Source organism: Corella eumyota, chromosome 4 (genome assembly GCF_963082875.1).
Source record: "Corella eumyota chromosome 4, kaCorEumy4.1, whole genome shotgun sequence".
Classification (NCBI taxonomy): Eukaryota; Metazoa; Chordata; class Ascidiacea; order Phlebobranchia; family Corellidae; genus Corella; species Corella eumyota.
The window spans coordinates 13156788-13179628 of NC_137493.1; the positions used below are offsets into that span (position 1 = coordinate 13156788).

General features: G+C 28.1%; 4 protein-coding genes across 5 annotated transcripts; 1 reads left to right on the forward strand and 3 right to left on the reverse strand.

The window, feature by feature from the left end:
- Positions 1–444: 444 nt before the first annotated feature.
- Positions 445–14648, reverse strand: LOC145751097 (arf-GAP with coiled-coil, ANK repeat and PH domain-containing protein 2-like). Of its 2 annotated transcripts, XM_082567180.1 has the most exons (27): positions 14521–14648; positions 14395–14452; positions 14076–14134; positions 13867–13927; positions 13606–13659; positions 13085–13143; positions 12479–12662; positions 12201–12245; positions 11906–12001; positions 11597–11671; positions 11171–11271; positions 8687–8735; positions 8223–8384; positions 7758–7808; positions 7555–7639; positions 7200–7346; positions 6750–6883; positions 6498–6586; positions 6053–6224; positions 5460–5514; positions 4267–4329; positions 3967–4039; positions 2914–3031; positions 2454–2562; positions 1838–1949; positions 1504–1562; positions 445–1297 (listed from the first exon to the last, which is right to left on the reverse strand). In XM_082567180.1, exons 1-27 carry the CDS (start codon positions 14571–14573, stop codon positions 1035–1037), a joined length of 2586 nt encoding a protein of 861 aa, XP_082423306.1. In that variant the 5' UTR covers positions 14574–14648; the 3' UTR covers positions 445–1034. The 2 variants fall into 2 exon arrangements, with proteins under 2 accessions (XP_082423306.1, XP_082423307.1); XM_082567181.1 differs by lacking the exon at positions 4267–4329.
- Positions 14649–15381: 733 nt separating this feature from the next.
- On the forward strand, positions 15382–17012 carry LOC145750675 (small ribosomal subunit protein mS25-like). The gene is made up of 4 exons (XM_082566754.1): positions 15382–15649; positions 15771–15877; positions 16038–16125; positions 16642–17012. The coding sequence occupies exons 1-4, from the start codon at positions 15414–15416 to the stop codon at positions 16856–16858; spliced, it is 648 nt and encodes a 215-aa protein (XP_082422880.1). The 5' UTR covers positions 15382–15413; the 3' UTR covers positions 16859–17012.
- A 163-nt stretch (positions 17013–17175) lies between these two features.
- On the reverse strand, positions 17176–18752 carry LOC145750889 (putative pyrophosphatase PpaX). The gene is made up of 3 exons (XM_082566962.1): positions 18553–18752; positions 17849–18336; positions 17176–17339 (listed from the first exon to the last, which is right to left on the reverse strand). The coding sequence occupies exons 1-3, from the start codon at positions 18750–18752 to the stop codon at positions 17176–17178; spliced, it is 852 nt and encodes a 283-aa protein (XP_082423088.1).
- A 201-nt stretch (positions 18753–18953) lies between these two features.
- LOC145750891 (choline dehydrogenase, mitochondrial-like) lies at positions 18954–22726 on the reverse strand. Its single transcript, XM_082566963.1, has 11 exons — positions 22627–22726; positions 22211–22379; positions 21773–22032; positions 21373–21569; positions 20938–21097; positions 20619–20731; positions 20376–20549; positions 19959–20106; positions 19690–19796; positions 19386–19511; positions 18954–19139 (listed from the first exon to the last, which is right to left on the reverse strand). Exons 1-11 carry the CDS (start codon positions 22724–22726, stop codon positions 18954–18956), a joined length of 1740 nt encoding a protein of 579 aa, XP_082423089.1.
- Between the last annotated feature and the right edge of the window lie 115 nt (positions 22727–22841).

A 22841-nucleotide genomic window follows, 5' to 3' on the forward strand; every position in this document is an offset into this window, starting at 1 on the left:
GGCTTTTTCTAAACAAAAAATATTGCAAAGGAAACAATTCATAAGAAGAGTAGGCACTTTTATTCAAACATATGTTTTAAGTAAGGACTTTTATATATTCTATAAATGACAATTGTTAACCAGACACAGTCTGTTATGGTATATTCCTGGGTTAATTGTCATTTTTGTCAAAATTTTTTAACATTAAAATATTATTTAAATTAGATTAGGGAAGATATGTAAACACTTGGAATTAAACACAGAACCTTATGGCCACTGGCCGGCTAGTCTTTTATCTGCTTTAGGCGGCCGGAAAACTGATAGATAACATTTTTTAACAACCCCAATAAAAGTAAAATGAACGTAAATTGCTTTATCTTAGTGCTGGTCTTCATCTTCACACAAAGGTCTAATGTAAATGGGTTAAACAAAACAATTTTGTATACAAATCCAATGTACACGGTTGATGTTTTTTATTGTGTGCTACATAAATATACTCACAAAAAAACATTAAAATAGCAAAAAATAACATTCTTAGACTAGTAAAGAAAAACATGAAAGTTATGACTATATATAAATATTGCACAACGAATACTTTAATAATTAAAATGCTATTGCTACAACATTGTATTAAATTTTTTCAGAAATAGTTTTCTTTTAAAACAATCTAAAACAATTAGCATTTCGTGCACATTTATTTCAAAAATGACATTTAAACAATTGGTAGTTCGCTGAGCTCATAAGCATACACAATATACTGTATAGATATTTAGAAATAGTTCAATTTTGAATCGAATAAAACAAAAAACATATCAAAAGCAAGGTAAATGTATAAAAACCATTTTAAAATGCATGAAGAAGTAAATAAAATACAGCATAAAATAGTCTAAAATTTATATAAAATTCGAATGACAACAATATTTTAATATGTTGAAAAACATAGACATCTTAATAATTTTTTTTTTATAATGTAAATTCAATTTAAATATAAAACATATTCTAAAACTAGAAATTTTAACTTTGGTAAGATTTTTAGACTTTTTTTTTAAAGACCTTTAGACTGTAGATTCAACTGGATCATCTTCTTTTTCTTTTAGTTGAACAGAATCTTTTAAAAACACAGAATTTTGATTTTCAGTTGAATTTGCGTCTACTTTTTTATCACTTGAATTTGAGTTTGATGGTTTTGGTTTTGAGCTGGATAAAAGTGATGCTCCGAGGATGTTAAATGTCTTTGCAGCATCCTTGGGATCAGGGGAATTCATGCTGGAGGAGCGGTGGGAAAAATCACGGAAAACATCGGTAACAAGTGCATCAGCTAAACAAAAAAAATGTTTTTTAATCGTTTAAAATTTTTTATATTTTTACTGCTAGAATTTTAAAAATATTTCACAGTTCAATTTAAACTATTTTGTTTACATAATAAAAGACCTAAAAAGGTTTTATTAAATTACTGATCTAACTTTAAAGACAATTTTTATACAAAAATGCATAAAAACAACTTTATTAGATTTTTTAAATTACTTTGATAAGTAGAAGAACTATCTTCTTTCATCTCTTCATTCATTTTCTTTAATCGAATTCTAAAAAAATCATATTAAAAGAACATTAAGAATAAGTAATCTAAACATAATAAAGATTAATAGACGGTTATGTTCAATTTACAGGCCCGCAAAAAAAATTGGCATTTGTTGGACAAAGGTAAATTACTATGCGCAAACATTAGTAATAAAATAATAATAACAAATAGGTAAAAGACCATGGAGTGGGTGCTATACTAGTTAAATTAATGACAGACAGTCCTTCATTAAAGTAAAATTTAATTAGTTATTATATAAATATAGTAAGATATACTTACAGTGTAACTATATCAGCATTTGCAGTCTCTACAGCAATTTCAAGAGCGCTTTTTCCATTTGCATCAACTACATTCATATCAACTTTTCTTTTCAACAATTGGCAAGCAACACCTTTAATAATGCAATAACATCATTATTATAAGAAAATATCTACTATCTAAATATTTTTTTTATATCTTTATAGTCGATGTGAAAAGGTCGAATGCGAAACCTAAACATATAGCAAAATCAGTTACTCCGACCCAGACTCGAGTTGCCTGTGGCACTTTGGGATATTATAGATTATAATTGTCCGATAGTTATACTGCTGATTAAGTGCTAGCTCAGCAGGTTCATACCGTTTATAGTGCCTTACTGAAGGGCGCTACAGCATAAGAGCAGTGGGGATTAAACCCACGACCTCATGGTGGTGTAGCAAGTGTTTTTACCACTACACCACGCTGCAGGTACTAAATACAGGTTATACCAGTATTGTATAAAAAATATTGGTATTTACATTTGATTAAAAAAAAAATGTATTCGTTAATTATTAACAACTGGTGTATTAGTTTAATTTCGCTAGAATCTTTCTATCAAAAAGCAAAATTCAAATTTTTTTAAAGTTTTTGTGCTTACCTAATTGGCTATTTATTGAGGCATAATGTAATGAGGTTCGATTTAAAGAATCTAGCTCATTTATTTTTGCTCCATTTAAAAGTAGGTACTCGCTAGCAGCTATGGAGCCCTTACATGCAATAAAAATTGTTTTTAACATTAGACTTACAATATAACAAAATATGGTTACACATTATATGCTTCAATAAAATTAAAGGGCAACTGAATTAAAAAATAATAAATATATTGCTTCCCTACTATTAAATGGTAAATTAACTAAAAATATTTAATAATATTTAAAATATATCTTATATAGTGTTTTAAACTGTAGAGAGGTTGAAAATGTATATAAAAAAATTTAAAAATTCAGTTCCACTTTAAAGTCCAAAATTTTTTTTATAAGCTAATATAGTTTCTGGTAAATATAACTACAGTACAACTAGTTAACATTTACAAAGTTTAACATTAAAAGATCACTTACTACAGTGGCAGCTTGCATAAGTGGAGTTTTTCCTTCATCTTCAGTATTATGATAGTTAAGATCAGCATTATTACACTTTGCTAACATCATTACAGGCAAGTTGGCAGCTTCAGTAGCTCTGCCATTTAAAACATCATTTTTGTTAATTTTCGGTGCACCCCAAAAATTGAAAAAAGGTAAAAGTTACAAAAAAATTTATGTGTAATAGTAACAATGTCAACTGGCAGCATGCTGTAGTGGTAAGAACACTTGCTACACAACATGAGATCGTGGGTTCAATCCCCAGTGCTCTCATGCTGTAGCACCCTTTAGTAATGTGATATAATTGGTATGAACTTCTGCTGAGCCAGCACTTAATCAACAGCATACTTATTGAGCAATTATAATCTATAATATTCTAAACTGCCACAGGCAACTCAACACTGAGTTGGGGTAACAGTTGTTACTCTATGTTTAAGTCGCGCATTCAATCTTCCCACATAGAGGATAAAGATATAAACAAAACAATGTACCAATGTATAAATTTTTACAGACTGGTTAATAGCCCTGTTTACGGTCAGAACTTTATTTATTGTAATATGGTTGCAATTCTGAATTTGTTCACTATGCCCCATTATATATAGACCGGCAGCGTGGTGTAGTGGTAAGAACACTTGCTACACCACACATGAGGTCGTGGGTTCAATCCCCACTGATCTCATGCTGTAGCACCCTTGAGTAAGGCGCTATAAACGTTATAAACTCCTGCTGAGCCAGCACTTAATCAGCAGCATAATTACCGGGCAATTATAGTCTCTATAATATCCCAAACTGCCACAGGCAACTCGAGACTGGGTCAGGGGACTTATGTTACTCTATGTTTAAGTCGCGCATTCGACTTTCCCACATCGAGGATAAAGATATATACAAAAATAAATAAATAAATAATATAGATTTATTTAAATAATCAGTACAGTTAGATAGTCAAAAATATTTTCTTTTAAAATTTTTGGCATTTTTAGACATTTTTAGGCAACTAAATAAATTTAAAAGGAACATTAAAACAGAACTTACTTGTAAAGTAAAATGTTGGGGTGTAATTTCGTTATGTCATAAACTTCTGACTCATCATAATCCTTGCTTGTTTCTATAACAAAAACAATTTAAAAAAATCAACAAAATAGGCATAAACTAAAAAAATAACAATTATTAATTTTTTTCAATCAATAAGCTAAGTTAAATACATTCACATTATTTGAATTAGGCTACAAGAGTCTTTAGGAATTTTAATAGAGAAAAATTTCAAAAAAGGTAAGTTTTTCAGTTAAGTAAAAAAAAAACAAGTTAAAATGCTTTTTCAAACACTTGCAATACCATTATTAGAAGCTGGTCCGAATATAACAAGGTCATTTTCCACGTTATTCTTCTCATTTTCCTCTAGACAATGAAATAATCAAGATGATATAAACTTAATAGTGATGGCAATGAATATAAAACACCAATTTAAAAAAAAAATTAAAAAAAATTTTCCAACGAAATTGGGAATACATTTAAATTTGGGAATACATTCAAATTTGACATTTAAATTGGGAATATATATTCACAAATGATATTCTGTGTATTTTTATGCAATCAGTTTTCACACTTATATATGTGAATAAAACATAGATAAGAAGTGCTGTTTTTTTAACTTGGTATGAGTTGGTATTTTGTTAATAATAACCTTTTAGTTTACATGCATTTGTTAACTAAAGTTAAAGTGCCACCAACACAAACATAAAACACCATTTTAGACAAAACACCATTTTAACCAATATCTGAAAATTCACCAATATACATTCTTTATATCAACATAAAAATCTCATTGGTTGCAGTTATTTCTTGTTAAAAAAGTAATTGTTTATGTCAACAATTAAAATTAAACTAGTTTTTAAATTTACAAAATTCATATAGTGTGTCTTAATTTACTAATCACATACATGCATATCAACATAAACAGCCTGTCTATTAGCAACATTTTTCAGCCTTATCACTGAAAATTAAATCACCAGATTCAATTTTGAGCCCGCTTAATAAAAATGCGCAAGTTATATACACTCACGGGATTCAAAATACGAGAAAAGAGAGCTAAGTTCATCTTGCAGAAACAAAGAATCTCTTTTACGCATGGATACTAAAATAACGTCATCAACTTCATTTTAAATCTTAATATACTTTCAAAAAAAAAAAATCAAGTTTAAAAAATTTATACTTTTTTGCAAATGTGTTGTTTGTGGTACTATCAATTTTTGTTGAATTTTTTAACTGAACAGTCATCCAAAAAATGTTTAAAACCAAATACAAAAGAATTCGAAATTTGATCAACCTATGCTATTACTTTAATAACTTTTATGTGCACAAGTGAAGTAAAACTAAACTATATTCTAAATATAATTATGACTTGAAATTACATGCATAAAGCTACAAAAAACATATGCACATGCTTTGAAAGTTGATTATTTCAAAATTTACTAAAATTGAACTAAAAAAAATGATGAAGCAAACAGGGTAAGAATGTTTGTACATACCTTCTGTAATAACAAGTTGTTTAATTTGAACTGGTGGAGCAGTAGAGGCAATGTTCTGTATATATCAAATATTATAAAAAAATAACTGAACCAGCAGCAAGGTGTAGTGGTCAGAAATCTTGCTACACTACATGAGGTCGTGGGTTTGATCCCAACTGCTCTTAGGCTCTAGCGCCCTTAAGTAAGCTGCTATAAACAGTGTAAATTCATGCTGAGCTAGAACTTAATCAACAGCGTAATAATCTGGGGATTATATTCTATAATAACCCAAACCGCCGAAGACAACTTAAAACTTGGTCGGGATATCAGGTGTTACTCTATATACTTAAAATTTCCCCAAAAAAATGTTTAAAAACATTTTACTAAAGAAAAAAATTCCTGATTTGTTTATTCAAAAATGGCTAGTTTATCCATTTTTAAATTTCCTTTTTTTTATTGCTGTTATTTAAAAGAATTGATATTTACCATGACATAATATAAAAAAATTAACTATCCCAATACCAACAACCACCGTTTAACTACCCCCACAAAATTTATTCTACTAATTTCACCATTCAACTAAAAACATCAAAGGTTAAAAATAAACAACTCACCTCTGACAAAGGTCGATTGGGTGACCTTCTTGCCCTCCTTCGACTGACCGTCCATCTGGTTAGTTTTTGACCTTTGGGACTGTGATAATAATGAGTGTCCGAAGCACTGGGCAGTTTCATCACAAATTTGCGGTCGACATATTTTGATCTAATGTAGCTTTGTCTGTCTTGGCTAGGTTAAAATAAAAAAAAAAAGATTTTTTTTTCTGAAAATAATATATGTTGTACAGGTTTTAAAAATTAAAAGATAAGTTCAATATTTTAAAAAAATTTTTTTTTGTTTTCAAAATATACTTTGTGAAAAAAAACTAAAGAAAATTTTTTTTCGTATAGAATCAATATAAATTATTAATGCTTTAGAACTATATTGGTATAAGTCCAATATGCACTTTCAATGCCTTATATACACAAACTAAAGTCTTGATAACTTCCTGATATTACAAACCTTGAACAGCCAGGTTTAATTTTAATGTTGTCAGCGTTATTGGCAACATATATCTCATTCACTTTTCTATTTCCAAGTGCAAACATTATCTAAATAAAAAACATTTACTTATTTATATATATATATATATGCCCAAAAATATTAAAAAATAACTATTTTATCATAAAATTTAATAAAAGTAAATAAAAAGAATTAATGTAAAATTAAAAAACATTTTTTTTTGCATTTAAAAAAAAAATTATTAATCACAACCTTTAAGACTTCTGGTTCCCATTGGTCGAGGGTTAACGATCTGACCTTTGACACTTGAACCCCAAAGCTACGATGGACCCCGCTGCAGTCAATACACAGCGTAATTCCAAGACTTATACTAGCCCATCTTGGTTCTATAATCAAAAAAAAAAGTTATTTTATTTTTTTGTTTATATTTGTTTATCCTCAATGTGGAAAGGTCAACTTCACGATCTAAACATAGAGTAACAACCGTTACCCTGACCCAGTCTTAAGTTGCTTTTTGCAGTTTGGAATATTATGATTGTAATTGCCCAATAATTGAGCTGCTGATTAAGTATTAGCTCAGCAGGAGTTTATATCGTTTATAGCACCTTACTTAAGGACGCTACAGCATGAGTAGTGGGGATCGAACCTAGAACCACATATAGTTAAGCCAAGTGTTATGACCACTTCACTATTTTTATGTACCTGCTTTTCCGCAATCTGCACAAACATTATTTCCCGGAACTTTAAAGATGCGAGCCATTATATTCCCTCCCCCTTCTTCTAGGAATGAAGTAGGGTTCTCCAAATTTTCCTTTTTTTGTTCTGATGTTTTTGCTGGATCTCCAGTGGCTTACATTAAAGTAAAAATATTAAAAAAGTTTAAACGATACAAATTAAAAAATTGACAACCTGAAATCTAGTATAACAAAATTTTTAGAAATGATTACAAAAGTTACCTCCTAAAAAATTTAAAAAATTATAAGCATCAATAGCTAAATAAAATTAACACAGGCCATGTGTTTTAAAATTTTTTTTTAATTTAAAAAAAAGAGCTTACAATTTCTTATGCTTGATGAAGAGGAAGATGATCTTGATAAATTTTCATTTAATTTTGATGTTGACTTATTCCTAGTCCCAGATGGCTAGACGAAAAAGAAAAGTCTAATTTAAATCACAACTCAATTCCACATAAGTAAAGAGCAGCTAGTACCCTAATGTAACATACATGTAATCTAATGAGTATATTAAAAAATATATTACCGGTGTGTTGATTTCTTCCATGGTGTCCTTAAAAGCTGCTCCAATGCTTGCCTATAACATATAAACAAATTATACAATAAAAATTCAAGTATACTCCTAAGTTGAATACAGCAAATAAAAATGTACGAATGGGATAATGTTGATGCTAATATGCAAAGCCAAGCAAAATTAAAAAAGAAAAAAAAATTTTTAGTAAGCAGTTTTAATTTTTTTTATGTAACTAGTATTTACTTTTAGTTATAAAGTTATTTTATTGGTTTTTGCTGATATAATTAAAAACCATTTAAGAAAATGAACAAAAACCGAAAAACCAATTTTTTATTAAAACATTTCACTAAAATGTAATCAAAAAACATTCGCCAGGGTAGGAATATAAGGGAATTAATAGAAAATCGTCTTATTGTTGTAAAAATTGCATAGAAGATAATAGCTCTGATATTATGACAGTAATTCCTTTTTTTTCACCTGAATGGCCTTAACCCAAGCTCCCCTAGCATCCTCGGATTCAGCTTGGAGTAAAAAACTTTTTCCGGGTGAAATTATCTCAAAACAAAATCTTCGTTCATGATCGTCGGCAAGTCGAACAGTGCACAAACGAACATCATCAATAACTACTGTTACATCATCCTGTAATTATAAAAAGAAATTTAAAGAAATGTGACAATTAATAGCTGATGATGGTTTGCAGTCTTTAACGATGAATGTTTAAAGGTAATAAAGTCCTAAGTTCGACTCTTGTTGCTTGCAGTTAGTAAAAATAGCTGAAGATAGTTACAATTTTAAACATTAAAGCTTTATAAGTCTTTGGGTCTTAAGTTCAATTTTCGTTTCTTGCAGGTCATAAAGTAAAACATTTAACTAAGGTTTGTCATTTACACTTAGGTTTATGCTTAAAGTAGAAAAATAATGGGCAACAAATACACATTTACCTTTTTCTTCTGATACAAGAGTTTGTTATCTTTTATTGTAAACCAGCGTCTAAAAATACAACAGAAAATAAATAACACACTACTAGTAATACTAAAAATATTATTTTAGTTACCAATGTTTATATGTTTATTTTCTATATACCCACTTATACTTCGAATAACTAATCTTACAGCTGAGGTTTTATACGAGCTTTTTTTTAAAAATGAAGTTAATTTTACTATGCAATAATCTATTTTACGATGCAATAAATAGCCTGGTAAGTTAAAGAACTAAAGCTTTATAAAACTATGAGCCGCCAAAATAAAACTAACTTTCATTTTTTTACTACTGCAAGCGCTTATTCGTACCGTTCAAAATTTACCGACTCGCAATCATCTTCAGGGCTGATAAAACCTGACCACCACATAAACTTTTTAACTGACGAACCATAGCTTGTATCATAATTTCTACGACAATATAATATACAGACTTTAAAACTAGAATCTAACCTGTATATACAAATTATATAAGTAATGGTAGAAAAAATAAAATTGTGCAGAGATAGTATATTTAAAAAAAAAAGTTTTTTTCAAGGCCAAATTGTTGAATATTTTAGCAAAAAAAGTACACCAGTAGACTAGTAGGTAGCCCACCCAACTAGTGGGCCCTTAATATTTGCAAAAAATTTGTCCAAGATAAATTAACAGCACACCAAAAAAACAGTTATACTTATTTTGGAGGCCTATACATTGGTTAAATGCATAAACATTATATATATTGCCCACCAAGCCTTTGTATTTAGATTAAATTTGATAGGTTAAATAAAATATATATGGGCAATTCTCATTGGGAAAGTGTTTTTTAAAAAAAAATTAACTTAAATTATTTGTTTAATTAACTTACCTGTTTCTTTGGTTTTGATATTTAAAGTTTAAATTTAAAAAAATTTAGGCAAATAATTTTTTATAAGTGATTTTTTTAACAATTTAAAATATACAAATTTTTTTGCACTTTTATTGATATTTTAAGCAATAATTTTAAGTTAATATAAATGTTACAAAACAGATTACAACAGATTTGTAATGTGTTAGTATAAGAGGTTTAAACATATGCTTAACATAAGTTAAACAACAAATTCTATATTACAATTTAAAAATCAGCAATTTTTAAGTTTTTAACTTGTAAGAATATAGGTAATTCCGTTACCGAATTTACATAAAAAGTTTTATAACTTGAAATTTAATCAAATACAACTTTTAATACTTTTAATTCTCTGATTTTAGTTGTTAAGTACTATAAATAAAAACTAAACTTTATTGTTCCTTATCAATTATATCTACAATAATGGTAACGGAATTACGGGTAACGGAATTACAACATCAGAGATTTTGTAGAAATGCTTATTCTGCCTAGTTTAAGTGATTTATAATAATATAATTATTTTTATAAGTAAAAAAATGAAATGGCATTGTAATATAATATCCATTTTTTTTGATTTTGTGAGAAGGTAGTTTTGAAATTTATAAATTAGTTTTATGGGTACATATATTACTAAATAAAATTAAATAAAAATATTCATAGTTAACAAGTTGATTTTTAACTGATATTTGGCATATTCAAACAATATTATAAGCTATTTTACCCACTAGACTTATTGTTTTTGCATAATTATCCATTTTATTTAGGTGTAACAAATTGTTTCTGCGACATCAATTTTATTACTAATTTAGAGTTTAGTGATTTAAAATTTTAAACATGTTATGTTTGTTTGTTAATTTTATTTTTGGAGTTATGTTTGTAGTTTTTGTTAAAATGATAGTTAGGAATTTTAAAATTTGGTTTGTTTGTTTCTGTTTAAGAGTTTATTTAAAAAAAAACCTAGTAGTTTTTAGTTTTGTAATTCCGTTACCAAGATTTTTTAAAAAATGTTTTAGTTAGGTTTGTTTCTTATTTTAACAGTACCTAAAACTATTTTTTTTAATTTTATCTGAAATTGAGTAAATTTAAGACTAAAGTTACATGTCAAAATTAGACAGTGTCTTTCTGTTACTTAAAGTGTAATTCCGTTACCAGGTTTTTTTAAGTTAATTTGTCAATAAATAAATATTTTTTAAACCCCAACTAAAAAAATTTGGTATCTTTTTGTTGCTTTCAATAAGGACAATTATTTACACATGTTTAATTTAAGTTAATTTTTATAAAATTCAGACGAATTGGGATTAAGTATTACCCAACTTTTTATATCTAATTTATTGGCATAATTCCGTTACCAAACATTTTTCAATTTTTAAGAAGCATAGAAGTTCGAACTGGACTTCTATGCTTATAAAAATTTAGAATGGCAATATATGGGTTGTTTTAACTTAAAATAAGATTTCCATTATATTAAAAAAATTAATTATAAGTTTGTAAACCACAATAATTGTAATTCCGTTACCGAAGAATTGCCCATATATATACATAGTTTAGGATATAAAATATATTTAAAAAATTTTTTTTTTTACCTGTTCCAGGTCTTAAACGCATTACTTGCTCTTTTAAACAAGTGGCCTTCAATGACAAGCGAGTTATTCACATATTTCATATACATTCCACTATCCCCAGTCTATCAAGATAAAAATAAACAATCTATTTCCTGGTTGGTTGATGTATAGTAAACCATGTTAAATGTTTGTTTGAAACTTACTTAAGAATTATTATTAATAAAAATTATACGTAAGAAATAATCTTAAAACTTATTTTTTCCTTATAACTGAAATCAATTTTAAGTAAAAAGCAAATAAACTATTTGTAAGTAATAATTATGTTGCTACAAATAAACACGTTTAAGTAATCTGCTTAACAATTCTAATGAAGTCCAAAATTTTCCAAAATTTTTAAAATTTTTTTTTTTTTAATTATATATATGTAAAAAAAAGTAAATTTTATACCATGGATTGATGTCTTTCTTGTTCGACTACCATTGCATCTTTCTCCTTTTCTGTACTTGTACTCAACTCTTCAAGCTACAAATACAATTGTTCAACCTTATCTCATTGAAAAGACTGAACCACGTTATTTATAAATACCTAGCTAAATGCAGTTATTTATATTCTGCACTCTAAATTACTCATATATATATAACTTAAATTGCAGAATAGAATTTAACCAGTTTGGGAAACTTAAAAAATGCAACATAAAATATTTTACAACGCAAAAAATGCTGCAAATTTAAAATGAATTCGGGTTTGATTGCTTACTTGAGCATGTAATGTTTTCATAAAGGGTTCTAAGTCTTTCATCAAGTCGTGGCCTTGATGATAGAAAGTGTTTAAAGCATGCATGTAGGAAAGCATCTAAAAATAAAAAATATTTCTAGAATATAAAAATTGGATAAATCAGAAAATAAATTGTGATAACATTTACTCTAAACTTAATATTTTACAATTGGGGTTTACCTTCTTGTAAAGTTATTATTATAACTGTAGTTGTTTAATAATTTTAAACAAAAGTTTTTTATATACATAAATAATGCAAATTTAAAAAATAAATTACCTTATCAACTGTATGAAATCTTTTCTTTTTTTGCAGCATATTAATCTACGAACAAAAATGTAAGGTTTTTCTACAAATGAAAACTTATTGTTTAAGCTTTGCTAATATGAAAAGTCGAAAAAAAATTTAATAAAAAATTGATTTAAAACCTTACCAAATAAATTAACAATATTGCCAAAAAATAATAAAAAAAACCTAATGTTCTAATAATTTAAGTCTAAATAAATAAACAAAAAATTTAAAAAATTGACTAATGACTAAAACTAAATCATTTTTACCTGAAAACAGTAATCCATTGAAATATTTCGAAAACTCGCTCTTAACGAAGTCAAATGATTCTCAGCTTCTTCTACTTCATGAGGTTTAACTCGATTTACACTTGCGTGTTTCGAAAGAACAGCTGAATAGTCATCTGATGTCTTGTCGAACGCTTTCTTAAGGTCCCGGGTATATTTTACATCCCTAAATCAATAGCTACCATTAAAAAAAAAGAAAAAAACTAGTAGCAATACAAATCTATCTACTTAATCTTTGATCTGTTATCTTAAAAATAAGTTAACAACATGCTTTACAAGCCTTTTACATAAGTTAGATAAAAAAAAGATTAAACAAGAGTTTTAGTAATGTTTATATATTGTTTGTAACATAATTTATTTAAACTGGTAAAAAAATTCTTTTTATACTAAAACAGGTTAAAAAATAACTTAAATTATACTCGTTAAAAATAACTTAAATTTTAAAAATAACTCAAATTATACTCAAAATTAAAAAATAACTTAAATTATACTCAAAATACTTGTTTTTAAAAACTATATATATTAAATCTGATAAAGAATATTTATTTAAAATACATGCATGTAAATATAGATTTAAAAATTACTTACTCTTTTAAGAAATTGTGAAGTTGAGTTTTTACAGATCGTTGAGCTTGATCAAAAAGAATCTAAAAATTTAAAAATCACCAATTACAAAATTATTAATAAAAATTTAAAAGAGTGTTTTTTTATTGGCAAAAATGCAAAAATAAGGTAAATGCATATAGCTTCGTATGTGTTGCCTAATATTACTGTTGTTGATTTTATTTGATATTTTACCTAAAAAAACAATAAGCAATGCTTGATATGCTGTCATGCAAGCCTCAAGCTCTTACTACAGGAAATTATTAAGAACGTCACACAATGACTCAAATGCTAACAATCGAAAAGCGAAAATAAATATATATAACAAAAATTTTAACGCATTTGAACATGACTTGACTATAAAATTTTAAACCTTAAGCATACCTTAAAGAGCATTTACTGAAAAATTTTATATTTAAAAGCAAAGGTTACAAAAAGGTGTAGGCATACACATTATAATTGCAAACAATTTATTCTTGCACTTTATGCTAAGATTTTTAACTTACCGTGTGATATGAAGTTAGTTCGTCCATAGTATTCACAAATCTTTTTAATGCACCCTTAAATAGATAAATAAAAAAAATAAATATACTTCGACATCTATATAAACAATACATTTCATGTTTAATTGTTATTAATATAAAACTAAAGCCTACAAAATACAGTATAAGTACAAGACAGACAAGCGTATACTAATTTAATTTTAACTTTTATTACTAAAAAATGTAGTCTACATAATCAAATTTCTTAAATTAATAGACTTTTACCTGCACTAATGCATCGCCTTTAGAATGTGCAGAAACATCCAAAACACTATTAATAAATCCCCTATACACAAACAAACATAATAAAATTGAGATGTATAAAATTAAAGAATAATTAAATTTTTACATATGTTTTATAGATAATATTTTTAATTTTTTAATTACAACATATTATAGCCTATACAAAAAAATGAAATAAAAAAATTACATACTTGTTAACATTATTGTAAACCTTTCCATTTTCCACCATTGCATTACAGTGTTTAATCATCTAAAAAATATTGAAATAAACAATATAAAAAAAAGACAAAACAGTTAACAAAAAGGTATTAACTGATAAATAATAAAAATTACAGAAAATTGAATAGTTTTTTTATATAGAACACTGATTGCCAATGCTAAGATAATGGTTTAGGCACTTGGCATATACACATGTGGACCCGATTCGATCCCTTATATTTCTATCATTTATTTTATGATATTGTTCTGTCCGCAAAAAAAGAACTAAACTTTAATTAATAAAAAAAATACCCGATCCAGTTGTAACTCTATGTCCATGCTTTCGGCTTCTGCTTGCTGAACTTTGTCCCTGTGAAAACATAATTTTAGCAAATCCAATAATTTTTTTAGTAGATTAAGTTTGTGTATAAAAATTACCTGAAATAGGGAGAGTCTTTAATACATTCCTCGAATTCCAGTGTAACAGTCATTGCAAAGCGTTTTTTACTCACTTTTTAGTTTAAAAACAAAACTTTTTCAAAAAAATAAATAAGCTCACATTAAAAATACGTCAATAATAAGTAAAGAAGCGCTAAAGTCCAAAAATATTATACAAAACCACACGTATCAGCACAAATTCAGATACTACCGCAATCTTATTTGCAAAGTGACGTAATGTGTTGAGGATAACCGCCTGACGATAGTTTGTTCTTTTACCCAGAATAGAATTTTAAATTTTATAATTTATACAGTTTTAAGTAATCAAGTTTATTTTATACAACGAAACCCCAAAACAATTTATTGTAAATTTATTTTTGTAAAAAAAATATTTTTTGTGCAGTTTGGAATGTTACTTTTTTTTGTGCTGAATGTTAACTTTTATGGTAACAAAAAAATAATGTCTAAGGTATTATAAATAAATTGTGTAATTTATATATAGTTTGGTGTACTAAATTGTCAAACTAAATAGTTGATAAAAATTAAAAAATAAAAAGGGCAGTTGCACAAAAATAATTTGACAACTTGAATTTGTTAAACACGTGCTCTGCTATAAAAATATAAACAACGTACTTAACGTTGGTTAGTTTTGGGAAATTTAAATGATATTTTGTGGATAATTTTTGTATTTTCTAAACTAAGTAACTTTTTGAACTTTAGTATTTATTTTTAATTACTTAAAATTTCTTAGAATTACTTAATTACAAATTGCTTAAACCGCAAAGATAATGTTAACATTTTTTTTTGTTAATCAGTTAATAAAAATGTTAATTTGTTTGCAATAATTTCAAGGTTATTACATGATGTCATGTTAGTGTAGTATTTAAATAAATATGGTTTTCTTGAGTTTACGCCTTTTGCATAAAACGGCAAGAGGGTATGTTATAAGACGAACTTTAGACCCTAACGATCCAAACACAGTGTTAAAGGGGTTGTTACGCGGGAAATATCCAATTACTCGTACTAAAGAGTACTTAGAAGAAGGAATTGTGTTTAGGGATGGTGTAAAAGTAATGGCAATACATTACGGAGATTACGAATCAACTAAAGAAAAACATAACGGAATGAAGTAAGCATTAAACTGGTTTTACTTTATAAGAGTTAGTGCACGTTGGCTTCAACACATGAGGTCCTGGGTACGAACCCAACTGCTTTCATATTAGTTTACTAAATATATTCGTTGTTTTTAGAAATATTGTGGAGCAAAATTTTGGTCAATTTCAGTACAAGAACCCCAATACACAAGTAATCGTTTTAAAAAATTTAACCCCATCTCCGTTCTTCACATTCTTTTTAGGTAAATTATTTTATTTATCGAAACTGTTATTCTATTTGTGATTTTGTAGTAAGATATGCCTGTCACATTTTGTTACAAAAAAGTTTGTTTTTTACAAAAAGTACATAGATAAGCGAAAACCAATTTAAAAAAAAATTTTCACAGTTTTATTTTTTTCTAGAAAATGGTGATAAGTTTCATGTTGATGTTGAAGGAAAAAGTCAGTTTGAAATTTTATCTCATCTTCAAAAAATCATCGGAAAGCCAAGGTACAGTTATTATGCTTTCTTGTATTTTAATTAATATTGATGATTGGAGACAGGTATCCCAAGCAAAACATAATGTTTCTTTTAATAATACCTAAATTAGCTATTTTTATTTTTTTTTTTATTTTGGTTTTTCGCGCATTGATAAAAGTAAATAATAAATACGATATACAATTAATATTACAACAATGCGACGGGAAAAAATGACAAAATCAATTTAATGATTTAAAACATGCCAAAAGTATTAATGTTTACATGAAGATTATTGTTACATTAAGGATTAAATTTAACCATCTTTAAACACTATTGACCTACTGATATTATTTAGTTTTTAAGCACTTAATTGCCTTCGGCTTTAAAATGAAAGAACATACCTATTTGCATTATTAAAATATGCTCTATCAATAAAGCACTGGGGTTTGCAACTTGTGCCTTATACAGTAATGTTTAGGGCTTTGATCATTGTACTAGCCACTAATTTTTAAAAACTAATTGCTACTTTTTATGTTGCAATTGTAGAAAATTAATTGAGTTTGAAACCAAAGTTGAGAGCATTAACCCAGCTAACTTTGGAGAGGGTTACAACAGAAACTGTATTTGCAAGGAAAGTGGTCAAGTACCTTGCATGACAGACATGGAAATTTTACCTCGGGATAAAAGAGACGGGATTTCCGGAAAAAGAGGAATGAACATGAATCCTAAAAAGTGGCCGTTCGGCCAAGACGAAGATGAATAATTTTTTGGCAAGTTTTTTCTCAAAATTTTTAAAAAGTTGGATAAAAAGAGGAAGAAATTCAAAAATAGCATCATTGCTGTTTAAATATCCCTTTTCTTACCTTATCTTCATTTAATAACATTGAGTTTTTATGATTTTTATTTATTAAAATTAGAAAAAAATTAAAAAAATGGTTAAATAATGAATTTTTTGTACAGACTGTGTTGATATCAATGCAGTTTAATAATTTCTATTAAGAACTAAGCTCAAAATGGTTAAATATAAATTTTACTAAAATTCATGGTATGACAGTGTCTTTAAATATTTGCAAATTATTCTCATGGAAAAAAATCGGGAAATATAATTTGCATAGCTTCATCAACATTCTCTACTAGGTGGTGTGCTCCCTTTAGGTCTTCTGTTGAGCAAACGTCACTTTTTATAGCAATGATTGAACCAGCGTCACTGCTTAGACCCATCTGTACATCTGCTGGCATGTCACCTTTAAAAAAGAAAATAAATGTTATGTTGTAATTATTTATCCTCAATGCAAAATGGCCAAATTTACAGCTAAAAGATGAATTAACATTTCTTAAACCATGCACTTGCCAAGTAAACAGGGTTTATTTAAATACTAAAGCTTCATAATTATCAAGACATTGCTGGATTATGTATAAAAATTTTTTATATATATCTTTATTCTCGATGTGGGAAGGTCAAATGTGCGACCTAAACATAGAGTAACACCAGTTACTCCGACCAAGTCTCGAGTTGCCTGTGGCAGTTTGGGATATTATAGAGATTATAATTGCCCGGTAATTATGCTGCTGATTAAGTGCTGGCTCGGCAGAAGTTTATACTGTTTATACCGCCTTACTCAAGGGCGATACAGCATGAGAGCAGTGGGGATTGAACCCACGACCTCATGGTGGTGTAGCAAGTGTTCTTACCACTACATCATGCTGCCGGAATATTAAGTTAATGTTTAATAATAAATTATAAAACTGTTACCTATAATTGCTGTATTTTCGACCTTGATATTGAGCTCCTTGCATATTCGCCTGACATTATCTGGAGCTGGTTTTGCTACATTGTCCAAATCATTTCCACATATAAGTCTTGAAACATGTTGAAGTACATCTAGAGTTTTAAGAGTGAGTTCTGCCCCCACTCTTGAATCACTTGTGCACACAGCAATTTTCACATTTCTTTTCTCTAATTCTTGGAAAATGTTTTTAACGTCACCCAGCGGTCTTACTTGTTCTTTAATGTCAATGCTATCCGATTCGAAAGAGTGCTTCCAGTTGTCGGTTACAATTTGTCGAGCTTTTATGGACGACATGTTGTATTTGTTTTTTAAAACTTTTTGCATGTCATCTTGTAAGTCTGGGTTTGTCTTTTCCGAAAATCCACCCTTGCCCAATATTTTTGTAACAGGATCATATTTCATTACTTCATACACATCATCCTTTAAAGGTAAACCTGTTGCTTTTTCCAACCTCGAAAAAAAATTAATGCTATCATGGGCTTTATTAATTTTTTTTACTTAGATATAGTGTTAAATTTGGTAAAATTAATTTTTTTTGAACTTGTATATAGAAATTTTTGCTATTCTTTAATATCTGTTTTGGTTGGGTTTTACTTGGTTTTTAGTCATTTTTTTGAAAAGGGTATATAAAACACATAACAGCAAATAAATAATTTTGTATTCTTACTTTGCTGCATAATCTACACTCCAATGTCCCCACATGGCATCAACATCAATTAATGTCCCATCCTTGTCAAATACAACTAACTTGCATGGTGGTAATTTAACTGTGCAATGCTCTCTTTGAGTAGACAATGAGAAAAGACCAAGTTTTTTGTCCTTAAGTAACCTGAGTCCATTAACATAACCTAATCTTATAAACTTCATAGTAACTCGTATCAACCTGTTAATAATATGGTTGATAAAGCAGGGTTGTAAAATACGCATTTATATGATCAATTATTAACTCGTGCAGTTTAAAATCACAATGTTTGTATTTATCAAAAATTATACAAAATCACTGTCAATTGTACAAGGCACAATGCATATCAAGTTTGGTTATCAAATAATGCACAAAAAGAGGAGATTTTATCGTTGAGTTTCTAGAGTTTTGGGTTTGTAAACTGGTGTGTTTGGCATAGTAAGTTGATCCCTTTTTCTTATAATATCAGCTGCTTTTTCTGCCATCATAATTGTTGGAGCATTCAGATTCCCGCTTACAACACTAGGCATTATTGAAGCATCCACCACTCTTAAATTATCCACTCCAATCACCTGAAAAAATAATATTTCGATAATTTAATCTACAAAAATTTAAAAAAATTCAAATGTTTTACTGACTATAAAATAAAAAAAGACACAATTAATCTCTAAAAGTTAAAAGTTCTCTGTTAAGGTTTTTGTTCAAATTTGAAAATACAATTTTAAAATACTATATTAAGCACTTTAAATAATAAAGGAAATGCTGTTGGTGCTGCTAGGTTTTAAAGTACAATTTAAGTTTTGTAAATAAGCAATAACCTTTGTTGTTGGATCTACAACAGACATTGGATCTGATTCTAAACCCATTTTGCAGGTACAAGAAGGATGGTATGCTGTATCACATTTCGCTCTCACAAATGCATCAATTTCTTTGTCAGATTGAACCTGTTTAAACAAATAAAAAGACAATTAAATATTTAAACGGAATAATTTAGAACATGGACTTATACAAATATGGTGATACAGTTTAAAAATCTTTTTTTTTTGTTTTTCTTGTACTATGCCTATATAAATTGTTTAAATCACAAAATTAAAAAAATAAAATTATTAAAATATTAATTACATCAATTCCTGGCCTAATTTCTTCTCCCCTAAACTCATCAAAAGCAGGTTGTGCAAATATTTCACGAGTTAACTTTACACATTGTCTTAACTCCCACCGATCAATTTCTCAACAGAAAAAATAAATTAGTTTAAACTTTGGTAAAACACCATATTCAACTTGATTCTAATCATAAAAAAATTTAAGCTGTATTAAATGGACAAAAGCCCTTAGGCTAATAAAATGACATCAACATACAATTTAACCTGTGTCCAAATTTTTTTTTCTACCTGTGTCCAAATAATTGGCTTCAATAATGGGATGTTGTTTAGGATCATTGGATTGTAGTTTTATGTACCCTCTACTTGTAGCTCTTAAGGTTCCAACGTGGGCTTGGAATGCATGGACTTTAGGTGGTTGCCGTCCATGGTCTAAAACCTAAGTTATTCACAATAAAGCAAAATTAATATCTTTGTTTTAACTAGAAAAATTAATTAAAATACAGAGGTTTGGAAAAAGTCTTTTTATTAGAAATCTAATGCTGTTACGTAACACAAAAATAAAACCATTTTTTCAATTTAAATATATTGAAAACTTATTAAAACAACGTTTATTCAGGCCCCAAAAAATTTAAATAAATACCCATGTGAATTAAATGGGTAAAAGTTAATAGTTAAATAACTTCAATGTGGCTATTATTTTTATACCTGAGATGGAAGAAAATGGTACTGTACATCAGGATGGGCAACACCTGGTCTAGTTCTAATAAAACCACCCGTACTTAAATGTGTATAAGAACCCATTCCTGTTTGTCTCCATAACCATTCAAGTCCTATCCCTATCATGTTAAAAGGTTGTTGAGCACTGTACAGTGTGATTGGCTAAATTTAAATGAAGGTATTTTTAGTTTTGACTCGAAAAAGTCAAATTATGACAATGTCAAAGAATACCTTCTTGCATTTATTTTGCACATAAACTTCCAAATGATCTTGAAAGTTTTGGCCAACTCCAGGCAAGTGGTTAACCACAGGTATGTCAAGTTTCTTAAGTTCATCAGCATTACCTGTTCAAAAATATATATGAACCTTATTGATGATGTATACACAATAAGTATGTATTAAAAAGTAACTGAAGTTAAGTAGGAAAAAGTGTTTTAGCACCATGTCATTTTGGCGGTAAATCAATATCAATCATGTAAATATAAATAAAAAACATATTCGAAGTTAAAAATAGTTATAAACTTTATTCCTGGTAACTATGGGCATTTACCTATTCCTGAAAGCATTAAAAGTTGTGGGGAGTTGATAGCCCCACCACTTAATATAACTTCATCAGTTGAGTAGACTTTGTGTAGTTTTCCATTCTGCATATATTCAACCCCAACTGCTTTTGTTCCATCAAACAATATTCTGGTTGTCAAGCACTTGACCTTGTTTCAGAAAAATAGTGTAATTATTGTGTCTATAGTTTTTGCAAACTTTTATATACATTATATAACTAGAAAGTAGCTATTGTTATGTATGGTCTGTGTTATAGAATGTAAAAAAGGATTTTTTTTTAGTTATATGATATAAATAAAAATTCCCAAAAAAATATAAAGTCTTACCAACATCAAAAAATGTGATGCATATTATCAATAGTTATATATATTTTATGTGGGTATTATCTTATATAGTATATAGTGGGAAAAGTTAAAAACCTTACTTCTGTTTTTAAGTTAGATCTTTCTAACACAGGTCTTAGATATGCGGTTGCAGCACTCCATCTTCTACCTCTGTGAACAGTTGATTCCATAGGCCCAACACCTTCTTGTTGATAACCATTCATGTCTGAAGTGTAAGGGTACCCTGCTTCCTGTGCAGCTTTAAGAAATGCATTATGCAATGGGTTGTCCTGATTACCTAAAATTTAGGTTAACAAAATAAAATTTTAAGAGCTATAAAAACTTAAAACAATATAATCATTTTATACTAAATTAATAAGGTAAAAAAATGCCAACTTTGCCATGCTTTGGTCTACTAAACTATTTAAACATTTAACATTATTTGGTACCTTTAGCTATTTATACACTGTATAGGTAAAAAAATTTAGATCTTGAACTTACCTACTGATACATGCAAAGGTCCACTTCCACCTCTGTATGTGTCTTCCCCAAGTTCGTGAGATTGAGCTTTTTTAAAATAGGGAAGACAGTTGTCATAGCTCCACCCCTTGGCTCCCTCACTCTCCCATCGATCATAATCCAAAGCATGACCCCGAATGTAAACCATGGCATTTAAAGAAGAGGATCCACCCCATACACGGCCTCTTGGGCAATACATGACTCGATTGTTAACATTTTTTTGAGGAGTAGTGTTGTAATACCTGAAAAAAGGAATTTTTCTTAAATTGTGATAATAATTTACCTGTTTTTTAAAGGCAAGAAAATTTGGATATTTTTTCCTGCTTATTAGTATGGGAAATTAAACATTTTTTTTTAAAAATGTGTGCGTATAATTTATATTTTTTGGGCATGAATGTCAAAAGTAGTTCATTATATTACCAGTTATATTTGTCATCACATAAATTGTATGTTAATGCTGCTGGCATATGTATCTTCCATAACAATCGAAAGCTGTTTAAAAGTTGGTCCTTTGGTCCAGCTTCAAGCAGCAAGACTTTTCTGTTACTGTCTTCAGTTAAACGATTAGCAAGTACACATCCAGCAGAACCTTTAAATTTAGTAACAAGATTTTAAAATTATGCTCATGAAATATTATTTTACATAATTCACTATTAACTTAACAAATTAAATGTAAAGTAAAGATTAAAATTATAACACAATGAATTTTACAATATCCTTAAAGTTATTTGGTACAGTTAATAATATATATTAAATATTGTGTAAATTTACTTATTTTTACCACAACTAAGCACTATAACAAAATATAAAAAAAAATTTAAAATAATCAATTTAACCTGCTCCAACAATAATATGTGTGTAGCTTTCTTTTCTATTACATGCAGATGTCATTAAACTGCGGATACAAATCTTTGAGATAACTCTGTGATTCTGCATTATGTCTATTTCAATAAACTGCCAAGTCTTATCTTAGTCCCAACTTTCTATCTCAACTGCAACTTTCAACACCTTTTTATAGTTTTTTTTCTTTTTTTTACCCTAACTCAACATC